At 43.3% G+C, this 21,141-nt stretch overlaps 1 protein-coding gene across 1 annotated transcript in view; it reads right to left on the reverse strand.

Moving 5' to 3' along the window:
* TNRC6C (trinucleotide repeat containing adaptor 6C) overlaps positions 1 to 21,141 on the reverse strand; it is a 1,532,250-nt gene that overhangs the window by 1,202,167 nt on the left and 308,942 nt on the right. Inside the window, exon 5 of the mRNA XM_053709646.1 lies at positions 5,343 to 7,904. Within this exon, the coding sequence (XP_053565621.1) occupies positions 5,343 to 7,904 (2,562 nt within the window). The remainder of the gene's footprint in view (positions 1 to 5,342; positions 7,905 to 21,141) is intronic.

A 21,141-nucleotide genomic window follows, 5' to 3' on the forward strand; every position in this document is an offset into this window, starting at 1 on the left:
CTGTATCAGAATGTCGTCTAAGTAAGGGGCTACTGCTATGCCCCGCGGCCTTAGGACCGCCAGAAGTGACCCCAGAACCTTCGTAAAGATTCTTGGTGCCGTAGCTAACCCAAAGGGAAGAGCCACAAACTGGTAATGCCTGTCTAGGAAGGCGAACCTGAGAAACCGATGATGATCTTTGTGTATCGGAATGTGAAGATATGCATCCTTTAAGTCCACGGTAGTCATGTATTGACCCTCCTGGATCATAGGTAGGATGGTTCGAATAGTCTCCATCTTGAAAGGTGGGACTCTGAGAAATTTGTTTAGGATCTTGAGATCTAAGATTGGTCTGAAGGTTCCCTCTTTCTTGGGAACCACAAATAGATTTGAATAGAATCCTTGCCCCTGTTCCTCCTTTGGAACTGGGTGGATCACTCCCATAACTAGGAGGTCTTGAACACAATGTAAGAATGCCTCTCTCTTTATCTGGTCTGCAGATAATTGTGAAAGGTGAAATCTTCCTTTTGGGGAAGAAGCTTTGAAGTCCAGAAGATATCCCTGGGACACAATTTCCAACGCCCAGGGATCCTGGACGTCTCTTGCCCAAGCCTGGGCGAAGAGAGAAAGTCTGCCCCCTACTAGATCCGTTACCGGATCGGGGGCCAATCTTTCATGCTATCTTAGAGGCAGCAGCAGGCTTCTTGGTCTCCAGACCGGCTTGGACTGGGCAAAATTTCCCTCTTGTTTTGTATTAGAGGAAGATGATGCCGCGCTCGTCTTAAAGTTTCGAAAGGCACGAAAATTAGTTTGTTTGGTCCTTAATTTGTTAGACCTATCCTGAGGAAGGGCATGACCTTTTCCTCCAGTAATATCAGAAATGATCTCCTTCAGTCCAGGCCTGAATAGGGTCTGCCCCTTGAAGGGAATATTGAGAAGCTTAGACTTAGACTGAAGTAACGTCAGCTGACCAGGATTTAAGCCATAGTGCCCTACGCGCCTGAATAGCAAAACCTGAGTTCTTAGCCGTTAGTTTGGTTAAATGAACAACGGCGTCAGAAACAAATGAATTGGCTAGCTTAAGCGCTTTAAGCTTGTCAAGTATATCATCCAATGGAGTTTCTACCTGTAAGGCCTCTTCCAGAGACTCAAACCAGAAGGCCGCAGCAGCAGTGACTGGGGCAATGCATGCAAGAGGCTGGAGAATAAAACCTTGTTGAATAAACATTTTCTTAAGGTAACCCTCTAACTTTTTATCCATTGGATCTAGGAAAGCACAACTGTCCTCGACAGGGGTAGTTGTACGCTTAGCTAGGGTAGAAACTGCTCCCTCCACCTTAGGGACCATTTGCCATAAGTCCTGTGTAGCGGCATCTATTGGAAACATTTTCTTAAAAATAGGAGGGTGAGAGAACGGTACACCTGGTCTATCCCATTCCTTAGTAATAATTTCTGAAAACCTTTTAGGTATTGGGAAAACATCAGTGTAAACAGGCACTGCATAGTATTTATCCAATCTACACAATTTCTCTGGCGCTATAATGGTATCACAGTCATCCAGAGTAGCTAAGACCTCCCTGAGCAACACGCGGAGGTGTTCAAGCTTAAATTTAAATGTTAACATATCAGAATCAGGTTGAAGCATCTTCCCTGAGTCAGAAAAATCACCCACAAAAAGAAGCTCTCCTGCCTCAGCTTCTGCATATTGTGAGGGGATATCAGACATAGTACTAAAGCGTCAGAGTGCTCTGTATTTTTTCTCGCTTTCCTTGTAACCCTAATAGTTTGGACAATACCGCTGTAAGGGTATGATCCATAACTGCCGCCATGTCTTGTAAAGTAAACGCCATGGGCGCGCTAGATGTACTTGGCGCCTCTTGAGCGGGAGTCTCTTGAGCGGGAGTCAAAGGTTCTGACACGTGGGGCGAGTTAGTCGGCATAACTTCCCCTTGTCAGTTCCCTCTGGTGATAAATCTTTTAAAGACAGAATATGATCTTTATAACTTAAAGTAAAATCAGTACATTTGGTACACATTCTAAGAGGGGGTTCCACAATGGCTTCTAAACATAATGAACAAGGAGTTTCCTCTATGTCAGACATGTTTAAACAGACTAGCAATGAGACCAGCAAGCTTGGAAAACACTTTGATAAATGTAAACAAGCAAAAAAAAAACGGTACTGTGCCTTTAAGAGAAACAAATTTTGTCAGAAATTGAAAAACAGTGATAAAAAGCAGTAAATCTTACGAAATTTTTACAGTGTGTATAATAGACTAACAAATCAAATGGATGATTAACCCCTTAGTTTCAAAACCGGATCAAAAAAACCATATAAACGTTTTTCAACAGTCACAATAAACTGCCACAGCTCTGCTGTGGCCCTACCTGCCCATATAACGACTTTGAAAGGCGCAAAAACCCTTTAGAGAGGTCCTAAGTGTTCAGGGGACTACTTCAGGGAAACTGGATGTCTCAAGCTGCAAAATCTAATGCGCATTTAGGCGCGAAAATAGGCCCCTCCCAACCTGTATTCACAGTGAGAGGGCCTAACAAAACTATCCCTAGTCAAAATCTAGCCAGCCATGTGGAAAAAACTGGGCCCCAATAAAGTTTTATCACCAATATGTATAAAAAAATGTTTAAATACTTCCAGCAAACGTTTTATTTTTCAGTAATGTGAAAAAGTAATAAGAATATTACCTTTTACAGCAAGCATGATACTAGTCGTTATTAAATCACTCAGGCTTACCTTAAATGAATCCGGTATTAACAGCATTTTCTAGCATATTCATTTCTCTAGAAAAATTTAAACTGCACATACCTCATAGCAGGAGACCCTGCACGCCATTCCCCCAGCTGAAGTTACCTCTCTCTCTTCAGTTATGTGTGAGAACAGCAATGGATCTTAGTTACAACCTGCTAAGATCATCAAAGACCACAGGCAGACTCTTCTTCTACTTTCTGCCTGAGGCTAAAATAGTACAACTCCGGTACCATATGAAAATAACAAACTTTTGATTGAAGATAAATTAAATAAAAACACCACATCTCTAGCTACTTCCTTTCTTGTCGAGAGCTGCAAGAGAATGACTGGGAGTGGCAGTTAGAGGAGGAGCTATATAGACAACTCTGCTGTGGGTGATCCTCTTGCAGCTTCCTGTTGGGAAGGAGAATATCCCACAAGTAATGGATGATCCGTGGACTGGATACACCTTACAAGAGAAAAGGGATTACAGTGATGCCTCAATACCGAGGCATCACTGCAACCCCTTGAAAACAGTTGCAAGTGATCAGGATCGCTTCCACCGCTTAAAACCCCTAAGGACGTACACGGTACGTCCTTGGTCACTAACTGACATTTTTTGTAGGACGTACCCTATACGTCCTTGGTCCTTAAGGGGTTAATAAATATTTTGTTCTTTTTAATCTATACTACTACTCTTACTGTTTTTTCTGTGATATTCCCGAACCTTGGATTTTAAGGAGTGAGTATATGCTTTTTTATACTCAGAGTTTTTACAATTTCAACATCCGAGTATTCTTTCCTCAGCTTGGCCGTATACCATCTATTAAGGGGGTTCCCTCCTGATCGGCCAACATTAAAAATCTTTCAGAGTGAGTATACTGCACTCATATCAATTGATATATATACATGCATCAAGTCAAGTCTCTTTGTCTCCAGTGACATTATTACACTAAGAGCGATATATACAGGACCTGCGCCTTCTATACCCCAAAAGCTTCTACAAAACAGTCCGTTGGGAGAGACTGTGAGAAGGCAGCGGTCCACATTAGAGGAGAGTATCAGTTCTTGTCCATTGTTATAGCTTTTTGTTATAAGATCTCAAATTGTCTGTATTGTTTGTTGTCTATACATATATATGTATATGATTATATACATATATATTTATGTGTTAATATGAGTATATACACATAGTAACACATAAATATATATGTATATAAGCATATACATACTGTATATATTTACTGGGAACACACAGTTCCCATAGACCACAATGTAAAGGCAATTTTCAGGGTCTTTTTTTCTAACACCCCACTACCGCCAACTTTACCCCCAATAAACTGCCTAGTGCCATTATTTTATTAAACAACTAGTCCTAAAGCCCATTTACACAGGCCATTTTTTGCAGTACAGCAGTCCCACCCCATGCTCTCTCCCCCTCTCTTTTGTGCTCTCTCCCCCTCTTTTGCGCTCGCTACCCCTCTCTTTTGCGCTCTCTCCCCCTCTCTTTTGCGCTCTCTCCCCCATCTTTTGCTCTTTATCCCCCTCTCTTTTGTGCTCTCTCCCCCTCTCTTTTGCGCTCTCTCTCGCTCCACCTCTCTTTTGCTCTCTTTCTCCCCCCTCTCTTTTGCTCCCTCTTTCCCCCCTCTCTTTTGCTTTCCCTCCCCCTCTCTTTTGCTCCCTCTCCCCCCTCTCTTTTGCTCTCTCTCTCCCCCCCCCCCTCTCTTTTGCGCTCTCTCTCCCCCTCTTTTGTGTTCTCTCTCTCTTTTGTGCGCTCTCTCTCCCTCTCTCTTTTGCGCTCTCTCTCGCCCTCTCTTTTGCGCTCTCTCTCCCCCTCTCGTTTGCGCTCTCTCTCCCCCTCTCGTTTGCGCTCTCTCCCCCCTCTCTTTTGCACTCTCTCTCTCCCCCCTCTCTTTTGCGCTCTGTCTCTCTCCCCTCTCTTTTGCTCTCTCCATCCCTCTCTTTTGCTCTCTCTCTCCCCCCTCTCTTTTGCTCTCTTTCTCCCCCTCTCTTTTTCTCTCTCTCCCCCTCTCTATTGCTCTCTCTCCCGCCTCTCTTTTGCTCTCTCTTCCCTCTATTTTGTTCTTTCCCCTCTCTTTTTGCTCTATCTCCCCCCTCTCTTCTGCACCTTCCCCTCTCCTCTGCTCTTCCCCCTCTCTTTAGCTGTTTCCTATCTCTTTTTGTCTCTCCCCCTCTCTTTCTATTTCTCTCCCCTCTCTCTCGCGCCGACCGTACCAGACCACACTCCTGGCCACGCCCGACTATGATGGCCACATCCACTTTCGCAGCAAACAGCATGTCAGATAAGGCCAGGTGTGTTTGTCCTCGTGCTGTCTCTACTGCGCATGACAGCTTCGGACAAACACACTTGGCCTTTTATATTATAGGATAAAAATGCTGCTATCTATATTTTTGTTTTTTAAATACACTATACTGTATTTTGGGGGCATTTGGGGAACATTTATAAAATTAACCAGGATCTGATCTCTGGTTAATTTTATAAGCGCTAATTACTATCGCATATATTGTAATGCTAGGGGCCACACAACACATACATTTTTTTTGTCAACTTCAAAAAAGTTATTAATTACTGCATTACTGAAATATATATGGCCCTTACCTGGACCTAGTAGTGGAGAGCGGTTCTGCTGGGCACTTGGCTGATGAGGCGGTTGAGGTTCAACCAAATTAGTAATTGGAGGGGTGGTAGTGGTGATGGTGGATTTGGTGTTGGTTAAGGGTATGCTCTGGGGTATGGAGTTATTTCGATCCCACATATTTACAGTTTTGCAAATGTAATTGCTTGGGTCCCCCCAAGCTGAGGTACCATCGTCAATTTCTATCTTTCTGCGAATGGTTGGTGGGGAAGGCTCTTCCCAACCTGTAGGCTCAGTGTTGTTGTCTTTTAGCTTTGATGTTTGCGCAGGGACTGGTCCTCCAGCCCATCCTGTTCCAGTCTGTTTTAGGGATGGAGAGCCTCCCCAACCACCCACACTGTTGTCTTGGGGTTTGTTTGCCAAGTTTTGCTGAGGAGGTTTCAAAGACTCACCCCAGGCTGTACCCGAATTAGTCTTAGTGTTTGTGCCATTTCCCCATCCACTGTTCCCAGACCTATTATTATCATTCCACCCAGAGACAGACTTGCTGTCAGAATCCCACCCTGCTCCATTCTTCTTTCCATCAGTTATATGTGCAGGGACAGGTGGCATGTCAGTCCAGTCTCCTCCCCCTGAGGTCCAGTTCTGATTTGATTTTTGCCCATCCCCCCAACCTTGGGGTTTGGGCTTTTGAGGCTCACTCCAGGCTGGCGATTTATCCTCCTGATTAACCGATCCACTCCAGGAGTGACCACTTTTGGCAGCAGCATTGACAACAGAAGAGGATGTGGGATCTCCCCACCCCCCAGGACCATTTGGAGTTTTGTTGTTATTTTCTCCCCAACTTGAATTTACAGGAGCACATATAGTTTGAGAGCTGACACACCCAGATACTTTAGAGGTAATTGTACTGTTTATAATGGACCCTTCCTTACTCCCCCCTGAGTTTGAAGGCTGAGTATTTGAACATCGCCAAGACTCCGTTCCAACACTCTTCCGCTCAGACCTCTGAAATTCTTCTAACTCCCATGCAACATTTTGCTTTACTGGAACCTGACCCCATCCAGTATTTGACAGGACTCTTGGATCAAGGTCGGCTCTTGGTAACTGAATCTGCCCCTGTTCTGTGCTGTTCTTATCTCCATTTTGATTCTCAACAACTTCACCCTTTATGTCATTTTGACTTCCAGAATTGTCACCACTTCTTTCTTTTGTTATAGCCCCAGGTACTACAGATTTCACCCTTGTGTTCATTTGATCATTAACCTGCTGAATTGCAGAATTCTGTAAGGTAACATTAGCACTATCCCACCCTGACCCTTTCCCACAGATATCACTACTGGAATGCTGGTTTGGTACTTTACCCCAATCTCCACTAATATCATTGCTTGTGCAAGGGCCATGCTGGACCCAAGGTCCAGAATGCAAAGTGCCAATACTACCTCGACTCGTTGCCCATGCAGACACTCCTGGGCTGGAAGGTGGTCCAGAATCCCATGCACTGACCACATTTCCTTCTTGTATAACACTGCTTGTGCCATTCAGTTTAGTACTTACTGCTGAATTAACAGTATCTACACTTTCCTGACTGTATCCAGTATCACAGCTTCCTGAAGCAGGAACACCTGACGTTAGGCCCCAAACTGAACTGCCCGTGCTGTTAGTACCAACTCCTTGAGAAATTGAGCCACTAGCACCAGAAAGGCCTTGCAGGTGAGGTGGGATGATGGCCCCCATTTCCACAGCCATACCCCAATTTGGCAGTCCATTTGCCTGCATTGCATTAATAGGGTTTGGTGAGCCATTCATGGGGTTAGTGTTAATTGGTCCATCAGTGTTAAGGTTCTGAGGTTGTACGCTGAAAGACACATTCTGAGAAGCGGATGTTTGTGATTCTGTACTCTCTTGAGACTGTACACTTCTCCAAGCACTTAAAGTACCTGACAGATTTCCATTCTGGTTGTTGATGTTGTGACCTATGGCACTGATTGGACTGCATATACTTGAAGAATTACTTCCTCCCATAGCTCCTTCATGTCCAAGTACAGGCCAGGCAGCTGGGTTGGCATTAGGATTAAGGTTAAGATTAATGCCAGTATTTGAGTTGGAAGCACCCCAGCAGTTCTGACTCCTACCCTCCCCAATCATATTGTCCATCTTTCCATCTCCATTAGGGGAGCAGTGAGAAATGCCTGAGTTGGAACCTGGTGCTATGCCCCAAACTCTGGCAAAGTTTCCATTTGTCCCACTAGCTCCATGGGCACTCTGGTTAGAAGTGCTTTGGATGAGTGCTCCATTGGTGCCATTATTGCCGTTTGTTTTCTTTGTATGTCCATTGAAGTTGTCTTGTGCACTCCCTGTAGCCATGCTACTTTTCTCTGAGCCACAATTAGAGGCAGAGTCAGTGTCCGTAGTACATTCTGAGGCAGATTCAGACTCAGTTCCTGTAATGGAAGGCCACACTTTCTTGTCAGTCCTTTCTATTATCACTTTATCCCAGCTACAACTGGTTTCACCTTGATGAGTAGTCTGTTGTCCCCAGGGGGAATTTTCATAATGGTCTCCTGAACCACTGTGACTGAGATCTGGAAAAATAAGATAGATCTGAAATCAACATGCCTTATCATTACATTCAACAAAAAAGTTTTACATTTGAAATTTATATGCATATATAATGTGGTTTAAAACATTCAGGTATAGGGGAAAAGGCTACAAAGACATTGATTTACAGTACTTATTCCTAGTAAAACTGGAGATAAATGTTAATATTGTGGATTAATATTTACAGCAGTTTAGATTTTAGACTTTGATCTTACAGTAACTTTGTAAGATCTTATTTTTACTCTTTTGCTTTATCTGTTTAATAACAATGAAAAAGCCATATAACCAAAACTAATTTAGTGTTTTATAACAAGGCAGAAGCTTTGCAGATATTACATTATTCATAACTAGTTTGATAATTATATGTACTATCTAAAATTGTTTACAAAAATTGAGGTAACAATATTTTTTTTTTTTTGAATAATTTTTTTATTGAGGTTTTATGATACATACAAGAGAAAAAAAACAACATACATCGCCTCATAATGCCAACGATTAACATGTTAGTATATATAGAGCGAAAACAATTGCAAAACAGTGTACATATATAGGAGAGCGAGGCTAACCAAACCTCTATTTTATAATTTTTCGATCTGACATTGACAGACTATTTAGTAGGTCACTCATGGACCCTTTTGGATATGATAATTAATATATATATTAGTCTGGAGGATAACCGCTTTTGGGCTTAATGATAGTTGGGGGGGAGTAGGGAACAAATCAGCGGGTAAGCACCGCTCGGAGCATGGAAGAAAGGGGGAAGAAAAAAAGGGGGGGAGGGCATTATATCAAATCTTCTATGTATAAGAGCAAACACTGGTAGTGTCTCCTGGGAGGGTATATTTAATAGGATCTAGTGGAAAGTCAGGGAGCATAGAAGGCCGCCCAAGAAATCTATGCGTCGGACATTGATAAACATATTGGCAGTGAACTATAGTCACTAATATCATAATCTATATGTCTTATTATTAAGAAAGTTAGAGAGGCCTAATAAATGCTACAAAGCTACAGCTTATATGAAGTAAGTCAGACGGAATATGTGGGAGTGGAGTTGCATATCTCAGCTCAGAAGACAGTGTTGGTACCAAAACCCCACTCATAAGTGCCTTACTAGTCTTTCAGTAGGGAAAGCAAAGGACTCAGAAGCAAGACAGTGGTGCATTATCCTGGCTACGAGTACCACTCTAACTGGACTAAACAGAGGGGTAGAAACGTATTAGTACTGGGAGATTACCCTATGCTGAGAGTTTTTAGAGCCAATCCTGTCAAACTTAGGGCATTACTATGTTGCATATATAAACATGTGTATATAGCCTTCACTAACTCTATATAAAGTTCAGCTGTGCATTAAATAGGTACTTAACTCAGAACATTAGTTAGTAACCACAAAAAATTAACCAATCTAGCTTCCAATGACTTTGTTATGTTAAGCTCTGAGAAAGGAGCCATCTACTTATTTAGGTTCTCACACAGTGGATTTTACCCCATGCATATTAATTATATAGTATAGCAAATTGCATCAGCTTCAAACAGCAAATAAAGCAAACCAAAACATATGTGCAAGTAGGTAAAGTTTCCAACTAATTAAGGACTTCAACAAATGCATTTGGTGAATAAGGAGTTCTATTGCCCCATCCATAGGTGATAATATTAAATGGGATACAGAAATATATGGGTTCTGCTAGATGAATAGAAAAACTCAAAGAGGCATTAATTACTGCCCCATCTCTGATACATAAAAATTTTAACTAGAGCGGTTCTGGCTGGCAAGGGACTATACGACATTGCTTGGCAACAATAAAAAGGGACAATGAACCAAGTTCCAAAGTGATCATTAGCAGAAATGGCAGATCAGTAACTTCTATTAACTATCTCTTTGACATTATGCAGGGAGCAATTTCTATCTCATAAACAAGCTAGTTATATTATGTAGATGGTGACTGTTAGCTAATAGAGCTAAATATTAACAACTTAGACCTAATCAGCTTTAAGCGACATATGCAACCTAAAAACAATAACATAACAACATTGAGATCTATATATATGGTACACTTCTCTGTTAATTTCTAGTGAAATTATAGGCATACAAAACTGTCTCAAAGTGTGTTCAGCTCGCAGTAGCTGTAATGTCATTCGAGCTTTCCCATACTTCTAGGAAACGATGTAGTAGAAAAAGCTATCAGGGGCAAAGGAGCTTTTCCGTTCTGAAAAAGAAGCCAGATGTATCTGGGTACACTGCCATCATAACATTCCCCAGTGCTAGTACATATCTGTAGAGAGCAAGTTAGTTCATCAGGTCCTTAGCTATCAAATAACAGTGTCCCCGGAATAGTGAGTCATCATCTCAAATTTTCTTTCTGATGTCAGTCAAATAATAGGGACTTTGTATTTGGAAGGTGGATAAACATTAGCCTTAACCAATTCCCTTACGGGTGTAACGCTTCTTACCTCCACACATGTTCTCAAGTTGGATCAGAGACCCTGATAATGAAAGCTGTAGGTGCGCAAGAGAGTCTGAGGTTGCAGCGGGTACTACCGCTGAGGGTTTCACAGGGTATGTAAGTACAATCTTTGGCTTCGGTACTACGAGTAGGTCGCCATAGGGTAGTAGGATAATGTCAGTATTTACCCGCTTCAGTATCTGTGACCTGAACAACACGCTCTCACTCTCTACAGCGGAAAGGACACATGTGATATCCGGGTCTTCCCCTTTGATATGTGGTATTTGTGGCTCTTGTGGCTGTCTGCCCAACATCTCTCTAGGGGTTTTAGCAGGTGAAATAACCTCCGTTACAGTGAAGGGATGGTCGGGACTGCTCAAGTATACCTCATGTATTATTCCAGCCGCCATTTTCCCTTCTATATGCGGGTGCTTGTTAGGGCGGGCTTTTAGCGTAGATAATAGCTGCCTAAAGTTGTCATCCATTTTCCGATCCAAGGCGATCAATAGATCCTTTATTGTGCTGAAAGAAGACTCCTCCATAATGAAATATAATTGTACCCCTCCAAGATAATAGGAAGAGAGTGCTGCTTAACCCAGCAGACAGGGGGGGGGGGGGGGAGGTTTTATAAAATTGATAGAAGATAGCCGCCAGTTCTGACCAAGCTTCAGATACACGTTTCTCCAATGGCAAGCAGTATAAAATAGGTATCAATGAATTCAGCTCATTCTCATAAGTCCAATAGACCCGAGTATAATGCGGGCTTTCCAATTGTGAAACTTGTAATTGATATTCTGGCTTTAGAAAGCCCAGAGCTTCTGAGTTTTGCTTCCAATCATGGCGGCTGCTAGGACACGCCCCCAGGTAACAATATTTTAAATGACAGATTTGTATACTTATCAATAAATCCCCTTCTACACCATTTCCAGCATTGTGTGCACATGAAGCAGAAAATTATTCTTGACCACTTGGAATAAAAGCAACTTGAACATAAAAATCCTTCTTGTTCATCCACTTTCACTACGCTTCCAATTCTACCATTTAGCCACATATGGGAAAAAGGTGGATAAAGAGCATCAAACCGGAAAGAAACTTTCTTAGTTGTCCATAAGAATGTGAAGAAAATAATTTCATGAAAAGTACATAAAGATACAGACTGTTAACATGCAAACAATGAACTGCAAAACTGATTATCAAAAGGCTTTCTTAGAGTAAGCAATATATAATAAATACAAACTGTAAAAGGTATTGAAGGAAGGTCTAGTATCACTTGTATACAAATAATAAAGGGTAGGTTTCATAGTAAGTGAGAGACAGAAGGAAATCCAAATTCATCTTATTTCAGAGAAAGGAGAGAAAGGTGAGATAATAGAAGTAAGATGATGATGATCAAAGTAGAGAAAACAGGTGGGCGTGGCCAAGACGCGGCCATGATAGGATGCAAAGTATGAAGCTCCCAAAGTCCTTCTGTTAATTATCTCTACAGAATCTTCGCATCCAACATTAAGGGTAAAAGGTTCCACTTATATATTGGGACTTCTGAGATCTGATTCCCCCCCCCCCCCCTTCCCGGCTTCCCTGGTTTAGCAGTTCCCCGAGGGAATGGACTCCGAAATTGAAGATGCACTAGCCTCGCTGGAGCTCCTCATGGATAATCACTTCATAACTCTGCTTCATCATTTATCCCTTGATCAGGACATATCTGACGCCACAGATTGCCGTCCCTTCTACCCGCCTTCACACGTTGCACCTTTGCCGAGGGAAGGGCGTTTATCACCGCAACCCTGCTTGCATGGTAGAGGCTCACCTGTATTGCTGGGGCGGCCTAATTGGATGGATACTCTGATTGATCCTAAACTTACCTCGAAGAGATACCCCGTTGCATAGGAGTTGAAAACTAGGAATGACGCCACCTTAAATACACTGTTGGACGGGTTTGTGGACCACCAAGAAAGAAATCAGGTAAGAATAAAACATAATTTATGCTTACCTGATAAATTTATTTCTCTTGTAGTGTAGTCAGTCCACGGGTCATCCATTACTTATGGAATATATCTCTTCCTAACAGGAAGCTGCAAGAGGATCACCCAGCAGAGCTGCCATATAGCTCCTCCCCTCACATGTCATATTCAGTCATTCGACCAAAGCAGACGAGAAAGGAGAAACCATAGGGTGCAGTGGTGACTGGAGTTTAATTAAAATTTAGGTCTGCCTTAAAGACAGGGCGGGCCGTGGACGGACTACACTACAAGAGAAATAAATTTATCAGGTAAGCATAAATTATGTTTTCTCTTGTTAAGTGTAGTCAGTCCACGGGTCATCCATTACTTATGGAATACCAATACCAAAGCTAAAGTACACGGATGAAGGGAGGGACAAGGCAGGAACATTAAACAGAAGGAACCACTGCCTGAAGTACCTTTCTCCCAAAAATAGCCTCTGAAGAAGCAAAAGTGTCAAATTTGTAAAATTTTGAAAAGGTTTGAAGCGAAGACCAAGTCGCAGCCTTGCAAATCTGTTCAACAGAGGCCTCATTTTTAAAGGCCCAGGTGGAAGCCACAGCTCTGGTAGAATGAGCTGTAATTCTTTCAGGAGGCTGCTGTCCAGCAGTCTCATAGGCTAAACGTATTATGCTACGAAGCCAGAAAGAGAGAGAGGTAGCCGAAAGCCTTTTGACCTCTTCTCTGTCCAGAGTAAACGACAAACAGGGAAGAAGTTTGGCGAAAATCTTTAGTTGCCTGCAAATAGAACTTCAGGGCACGGACTACGTCCAAATTATGCAAAAGTCGTTCCTTCTTTGAAGAAGGGTTAGGACACAGAGACGGAACAACAATCTCTTGATTGATATTCCTGTTAGTAACCACCTTAGGTAAGAACCCAGGTTTAGTACGCAGAACTACCTTGTCTGAATGAAAAATCAGATAAGGAGAATCACAATGTAAGGCAGATAACTCAGAGACTCTTCGAGCCGAGGAAATAGCCATCAAAAACAAAACCTTCCAGGATAACAGCTTGATATCAATGGAATGAAGGGGTTCAAATGGAACGCCTTGAAGAACATTAAGAACTAAGTTTAAGCTCCACGGCGGAGCAACAGTCTTAAACACAGGCTTAATCCTAGTTAAAGCCTGACAAAAAGCCTGAACGTCTGGAAATTCAGCCAGATGTTTGTTTAGAAGAATAGACAGAGCAGAAATCTGTCCCTTTAACGAATTAGCAGATAAGCCCTTTTCTAAACCCTCTTGTAGAAAGGACAATATCCTAGGAATCCTAACCTTACTCCATGAGTAACTCTTGGATTCACACCAATATAAATATTTACGCCATATCTTATGGTAAATTTTTCTGGTAATAGGCTTCCTAGCCTGTATTAAGGTATCAATAACCGACTCCGAGAAGCCACGCTTTGATAGAATCAAGCGTTCAATCTCCATGCAGTCAGCCTCAGAGAAATTAGATTTGGATGTTTGAAAGGACCCTGAATTAGAAGGTCCTGTCTCAGAGGCAGAGACCACGGTGGACAGGACGACATGTCCACTAGATCTGCATACCAGGTCCTGCGTGGCCACGCAGGCGCTATCAGAATCACCGAAGCTCTATCCTGTTTGATCTTGGCAATCAAACGAGGAAGCATCGGGAATGGTGGAAACACATAAGCCATGTTGAAGACCCAAGGGGCTGTCAGAGCATCTATCAGCACCGCTCCCGGGTCCCTGGACCTGGATCCGTAACAAGGAAGCTTGGCGTTCTGGCGAGACGCCATGAGATCCAGATCTGGTTTGCCCCAACGATGAATCAGTTGAGCAAAAACCTCCGGATGAAGTTCCCACTCCCCCGGATGAAAAGTCTGGCGACTTAGAAAATCCGCATCCCAGTTCTCTACGCCTGGGATGTAAATCGCTGACAGGTGGCAAGAGTGAGACTCTGCCCAGCGAATTATCTTTGAGACTTCCAACATCGCTAGGGAACTTCTGGTTCCCCCTTGATGGTTGATGTAAGCCACAGTCGTGATGTTGTCCGACTGAAATCTGATGAACCTCAGAGTTGCTAACTGAGGCCAAGCTAGGAGAGCATTGAATATTGCTCTTAATTCCAGAATATTTATTGGGAGGAGTTTCTCCTCCTGAGTCCATAATCCCTGAGCTTTCAGGGAGTTCCAGACTGCGCCCCAGCCTAGAAGGCTGGCGTCTGTTGTGACAATCGTCCAATCTGGCCTGCGAAAGGTCATCCCCTTGGACAGATGTGGCCGAGAGAGCCACCATAGAAGAGAATCTCTGGTCTCTTGATCCAGACTTAGCAGGGGGGACAAATCTGAGTAATCCCCGTTCCACTGACTTAGCATGCACAATTGCAGCGGTCTGAGATGCAGGCGCGCAAATGGTACTATGTCCATTGCCGCTACCATTAAGCCGATTACTTCCATGCACTGAGCTACTGACGGGTGTGGAATGGAATGAAGGACACGGCAAGCATTTAGAAGTCTTGATAACCTGGCCTCTGTCAGGTAAATTTTCATCTCTACAGAATCTATAAGAGTCCCTAGAAAGGGAACTCTTGTAAGTGGTAATAGAGAACTCTTTTCCACGTTCACCTTCCACCCATGCGACCTCAGAAATGCCAGAACTATCTCTGTATGAGACTTGGCAGTTTGAAAACTTTACGCTTGTATCAGAATGTCGTCTAGGTACGGAGTCACCGCTATGCCTCGCGGTCTTAGTACTGCCAGAAGTGAGCCCAGAACTTTTGTAAAGATTCTTGGGGCCGTAGCTAATCCGAAGGGAAGAGCTACAAACTGGTAATGCCTGTCTAGGAAAGCAAATCTTAGGTACCGATAATGATCCTTGTGAATCGGTATGTGAAGGTAGGCATCCTTTAAGTCCACTGTGGTCATGTACTGACCCTCTTGGATCATGGGAAGGATGGTTCGAATAGTTTCCATTTTGAATGATGGAACTCTTAGAAATTTGTTTAGGATCTTTAAGTCCAAGATTGGTCTGAAGGTTCCCTCTTTCTTGGGAACCACAAATAGATTTGAATAGAATCCCTGCCCGTGTTCCGTCCGCGGAACTGGGTGGATCATCCCCATTAGTAAAAGGTCTTGTACACAGCGTAGAAACGCCTCTTTCTTTATTTCGTTTGCTGATAACCTTGAAAGATGAAATCTCCCTCGTGGAGGAGAAGATTTGAAGTCCAGGAGATATCCCTGAGATATGATCTCCAACGCCCAGGGATCCTGGACATCTCTTGCCCAAGCCTGGGCGAAGAGAGAAAGTCTGCCCCCCACTAGATCCGTTTCCGGATAGGGGGCCCTCTCTTCATGCTGTCTTGGGGGCAGAAGCAGGTTTCTTGGCCTGCTTGCCCTTGTTCCAGGACTGGTTAACTTTCCAGCCCTGCCTGTAACGAGCAACAGCTCCTTCCTGTTTTGGAGCGGAGGAAGTTGATGCTGCTCCAGCCTTGAAGTTACGAAAGGCACGAAAATTAGACTGTTTGGCCTTTGATTTGGCCCTGTCCTGAGGTAGAGCATGGCCCTTACCTCCCGTAATGTCAGCTATAATTTCTTTCAAGCCCGGCCCGAATAAGGTCTGCTCTTTGAAAGGAATATTAAGCAATTTAGATTTAGAAGTCACGTCAGCTGACCAGGATTTAAGCCATAGTGCTCTGCGCGCTTGGATGGCGAATCCGGAGTTCTTAGCCGTAAGTTTAGTTAAATTTACGACGGCATCAGAAACAAATGCGTTAGCTAGCTTAAGTGCTTTAAGCTTGTTCATAATTTCATCCAATGGAGCTTTGCGAATGGCCTCTTCCAGAGACTCAAACCAGAATGCCGCTGCAGCAGTGACAGGCGCAATGCATGCAAGGGGCTGTAAGATAAAACCTTGTTGAACAAACATTTTCTTAAGGTAACCCTCTAATTTCTTATCCATTGGATCTGAAAAGGCACAACTATCCTCCACCGGGATAGTGGTACGCTTAGCTAAAGTAGAAACTGCTCCCTCCACCTTAGGGACAGTCTGCCATAAGTCTCGTGTGGTGGCGTCTATAGGAAACATTTTCCTAAATATGGGAGGAGGGGAAAAGGGCACACCAGGTCTATCCCACTCCTTGCTAATAATCTCTGTAAGCCTTTTAGGTATAGGAAACACGTCAGTACACACCGGTACCGCATAGTATTTATCCAACCTACATAATTTTTCTGGAATTGCAACCGTGTTACAATCATTCAGAGCCGCTAATACCTCCCCTAGCAATATGCGGAGGTTCTCAAGCTTAAATTTAAAATTAGAAATCTCTGAATCCAGTCTCCCTGGATCAGATCCGTCACCCACAGAATGAAGCTCTCCGTCTTCACGTTCTGCAAACTGTGACGCAGTATCTGACATGGCTCTCACCTCATCCGCGCGCTCTGTCCTTAACCCAGAGCTATCGCGCTTGCCTCTTAATTCTGGCAATTTAGATAATACTTCTTTCATAACAGTAGCCATGTCTTGCAAAGTGATTTGTAAGGGCCTCCCTGATGTACTTGGCGCCACAAAATCACGCACCTCCTGAGCGGGAGGCGAAGGTACTGACACGTGAGGAGAGTTAGTCGGCATAACTTCCCCCTCGTTGTCTGGTGATAATTTCTTTACATGTAAAGATTCACTTTTATTTAAAGTAGCATCAATGCAATTAGTACATACATTTCTATTGGGCTCCACATTGGCCTTTAAACATAGTGAACAAAGAGATTCATCTGTGTCAGACATGTTTAAACAGACTAGCAATGAGACTAGCAAGCTTGGAAATACTTTTCTAAATAAATTTAGAAGCAATATAAAAAAAAACGCTACTGTGCCTTTAAGAAGCACAAAAAGCTGTCACAGTTGAAATAACAATGAACCAAAATAGTTATAGCAACCAATTTTTCACAGTAAATGTAATAAGTTAGCAAAGGATTGCACCCACCAGCAAATGGATGATTAACCCCTTAATACCCAAAAACGGATTAACAATTTAATAATTAACGTTTTTCTCACAGTCAAAACACACTGTCACAGGTCTGCTGTGACTGATTACCTCCCTCAAAATGAATTTTGAAGACCCCTGAGCTCTCTAGAGACGATCTGGATCATGGAGTATGAAGTAGACAGATTGTGACTGAATTTTTACTGCGCAAAAAAGCGCTAAAATAGGCCCCTCCCACTCATATTACAACAGTGGGGAAGCTCAGAAAACTGTTTCTATGCAGAAAACAAAGATGGCCATGTGGTAAAAATCATGCCCCAATAAGTTTTATCACCAAGTACCTCACAAAAAACGATTAACATGCCAGTAAACGTTTTAAACATACATTTGAAAAGTTATGAATTGTTATTAATAAGCCTGCTACCAGTCGCTTTTACTGCAGTTAAGGCTCATACATTATTTCAGTATTAACAGTATTTTCAATTCCATTCCTTAGAAAAAACATAATTTATGCTTACCTGATAAATTCCTTTCTTCTGTAGTGTGATCAGTCCACGGGTCATCATTACTTCTGGGATATTACTCCTCCCCAACAGGAAGTGCAAGAGGATTCACCCAGCAGAGCTGCATATAGCCCCTCCCCTCTACGTCACTCCCAGTCATTCGACCAAGGACCAACGAGAAAGGAAAAGCCAAGGGTGAAGTGGTGACTGGAGTATAAATTAAAAAATATTTACCTGCCTTAAAAACAGGGCGGGCCGTGGACTGATCACACTACAGAAGAAAGGAATTTATCAGGTAAGCATAAATTATGTTTTCTTCTGTTAAGTGTGATCAGTCCACGGGTCATCATTACTTCTGGGATACCAATACCAAAGCAAAAGTACACGGATGACGGGAGGGATAGGCAGGCTCTTTATACAGAAGGAACCACTGCCTGAAGAACCTTTCTCCCAAAAATAGCCTCCGATGAAGCAAAAGTGTCAAATTTGTAAAATTTGGAAAAAGTATGAAGCGAAGACCAAGTTGCAGCCTTGCAAATCTGTTCAACAGAGGCCTCATTCTTGAAGGCCCAAGTGGAAGCCACAGCTCTAGTAGAATGAGCTGTAATTCTTTCAGGAGGCTGCTGTCCAGCAGTCTCATAAGCTAAACGAATTATGCTACGAAGCCAAAAAGAAAGAGAGGTAGCGGAAGCTTTTTGACCTCTCCTCTGCCCAGAGTAAATGACAAACAGAGAAGACGGTTGTCGAAATTCCTTAGTTGCCTGTAAGTAAAATTTTAGAGCACGGACTACATCCAGGTTGTGCAGTAGACGTTCCTTCTTTGAAGAAGGATTTGGGCATAAAGAAGGAACAACAATCTCTTGATTGATATTCCTGTTAGTAACTACCTTAGGTAAGAACCCAGGTTTAGTACGCAGGACTACCTTATCCAAATGAAAAATCAAATAAGGAGAATCACAATGTAAGGCTGATAATTCAGAGACTCTTCGAGCCGAGGAAATAGCCATTAAAAATAGAACTTTCCAAGATAACAACTTTATATCAATGGAATGAAGGGGTTCAAACGGAACGCCCTGAAAAACATTAAGAACAAGGTTTAGACTCCATGGTGGAGCAACAGTTTTAAACACAGGCTTAATCCTGGTCAAAGCCTGACAAAAAGCCTGGACGTCAGGAACTTCTGACAGACGTTTGTGTAACAGAATGGACAGAGCTGAGATCTGTCCCTTTAATGAACTAGCAGATAAACCCTTTTCTAAACCTTCTTGTAGAAAAGACAATATCCTAGGAATCCTAACCTTACTCCAAGAGTAACCTTTGGATTCACACCAATATAGGTATTTACGCCATATCTTATGGTAAATCTTTCTGGTAACAGGTTTCCTAGCCTGTATTAAGGTATCAATAACTGACTCAGAAAACCCACGTCTTGATAAAATCAAGCGTTCAATTTCCAAGCAGTCAGCTTCAGAGAAGTTAGATTTTGATGTTTGAAGGGACCCTGTATCAGAAGGTCCTGTTTCAGAGGTAGAGACCAAGGTGGACAGGATGACATGTCCACCAGGTCTGCATATCAAGTCCTGCGTGGCCACGCAGGTGCTATTAGAATCACTGATGCTCTCTCTTGTTTGATTCTGGCAATCAATCGCGGAAGCAACGGGAAGGGTGGAAACACGTAAGCCATCCTGAAGTCCCAAGGTGCTGTCAGAGCATCTATCAGGACTGCTCCTGGATCCCTGGATCTGGACCCGTAACGAGGAAGCTTGGCGTTCTGTCGAGACGCCATGAGATCTATCTCTGGTTTGCCCCAACGTCGAAGTATTTGGGCAAAGACCTCCGGATGAAGTTCCCACTCCCCCGGATGAAAAGTCTGACGACTTAAGAAATCCGCCTCCCAGTTCTCCACTCCCGGGATGTGGATTGCTGACAGGTGGCAAGAGTGAGACTCTGCCCAGAGAATTATCTTTGATACTTCCATCATAGCTAGGGAGCTTCTTGTCCCTCCCTGATAGTTGATGTAAGCTACAGTCGTGATGTTGTCCGACTGAAACCTGATGAACCCCCGAGTTGTCAACTGGGGCCAAGCCAGGAGGGCATTGAGAACTGCTCTCAATTCCAGAATGTTTATTGGCAGGAGACTCTCCTCCTGACTCCATTGTCCCTGAGCCTTCAGAGAATTCCAGACGGCACCCCAACCTAGAAGGCTGGCGTCTGTTGTTACAATTGTCCAGTCTGGTCTGCTGAATGGCATCCCCCTGGACAGATGTGGCCGAGAAAGCCACCATAGAAGAGAATTTCTGGTCTCTTGATCCAGATTCAGAGAAGGGGATAAGTCTGAGTAATCCCCATTCCACTGACTTAGCATGCACAGTTGCAGTGGTCTGAGGTGTAAGCGTGCAAAGGGTACTATGTCCATTGCCGCTACCATTAAGCCGATTACCTCCATGCATTGAGCCACTGACGGGTGTTGAATGGAATGAAGGGTGCGGCAAGCACTTTGAAGTCTTGTTAGCCTGTCCTCTGTCAGGTAAATCTTCATTTCTACAGAATCTATAAGAGTCCCCAGGAAGGGAACTCTTGTGAGTGGAACGAGTGAACTTTTCTTTTCGTTCACCTTCCATCCATGTGAACTTAGAAATGCCAGCACTAACTCTGTATGAGACTTGGCAGTTTGAAAGCTTGAAGCTTGTATCAGAATGTCGTCTAGGTATGGAGCTACCGAGATTCCCTGCGGTCTTAGTACCGCCAGAAGAGCACCCAGAACCTTTGTGAAGATTCTTGGAGCTGTAGCCAATCCGAATGGAAGAGCCACAAACTGGTAATGCCTGTCTAGGAAGGCAAACCTTAGGTACCGATAATGATCTTTGTGAATCGGTATGTGAAGGTAAGTATCTTTTAAATCTACAGTGGTCATGTACTGACCCTCTTGGATCATAGGTAAAATTGTCCGAATAGTCTCCATCTTGAACGATGGAACTCTTAGGAATTTGTTTAGGATCTTTAAGTCCAGGATTGGTCTGAAAGTTCCCTCTTTTTTGGGAACCACAAACAGATTTGAGTAAAACCCCTGTCCCTGTTCCGATCGTGGAACTGGATGGATTACTCCCATTAACAAGAGCTCTTGTACGCAGCGTAGAAACGCCTCTTTCTTTGTCTGGATTGTTGACAATCTTGACAGATGAAATCTCTCTCTTGGAGGAGAGTATTTGAAGTCCAGAAGATATCCCTGAGATATTATCTCTAGCGCCCAGGGATCCTGAACATCTCTTGCCCAAGCCTGGGCGAAGAGAGAAAGTCTGCCCCCCACTAGATCCGATCCCGGATCGGGGGCC

The sequence above is a fragment of the Bombina bombina genome, chromosome 1 (genome assembly GCF_027579735.1).
Source record: "Bombina bombina isolate aBomBom1 chromosome 1, aBomBom1.pri, whole genome shotgun sequence".
NCBI classification, from domain to species: Eukaryota; Metazoa; Chordata; class Amphibia; order Anura; family Bombinatoridae; genus Bombina; species Bombina bombina.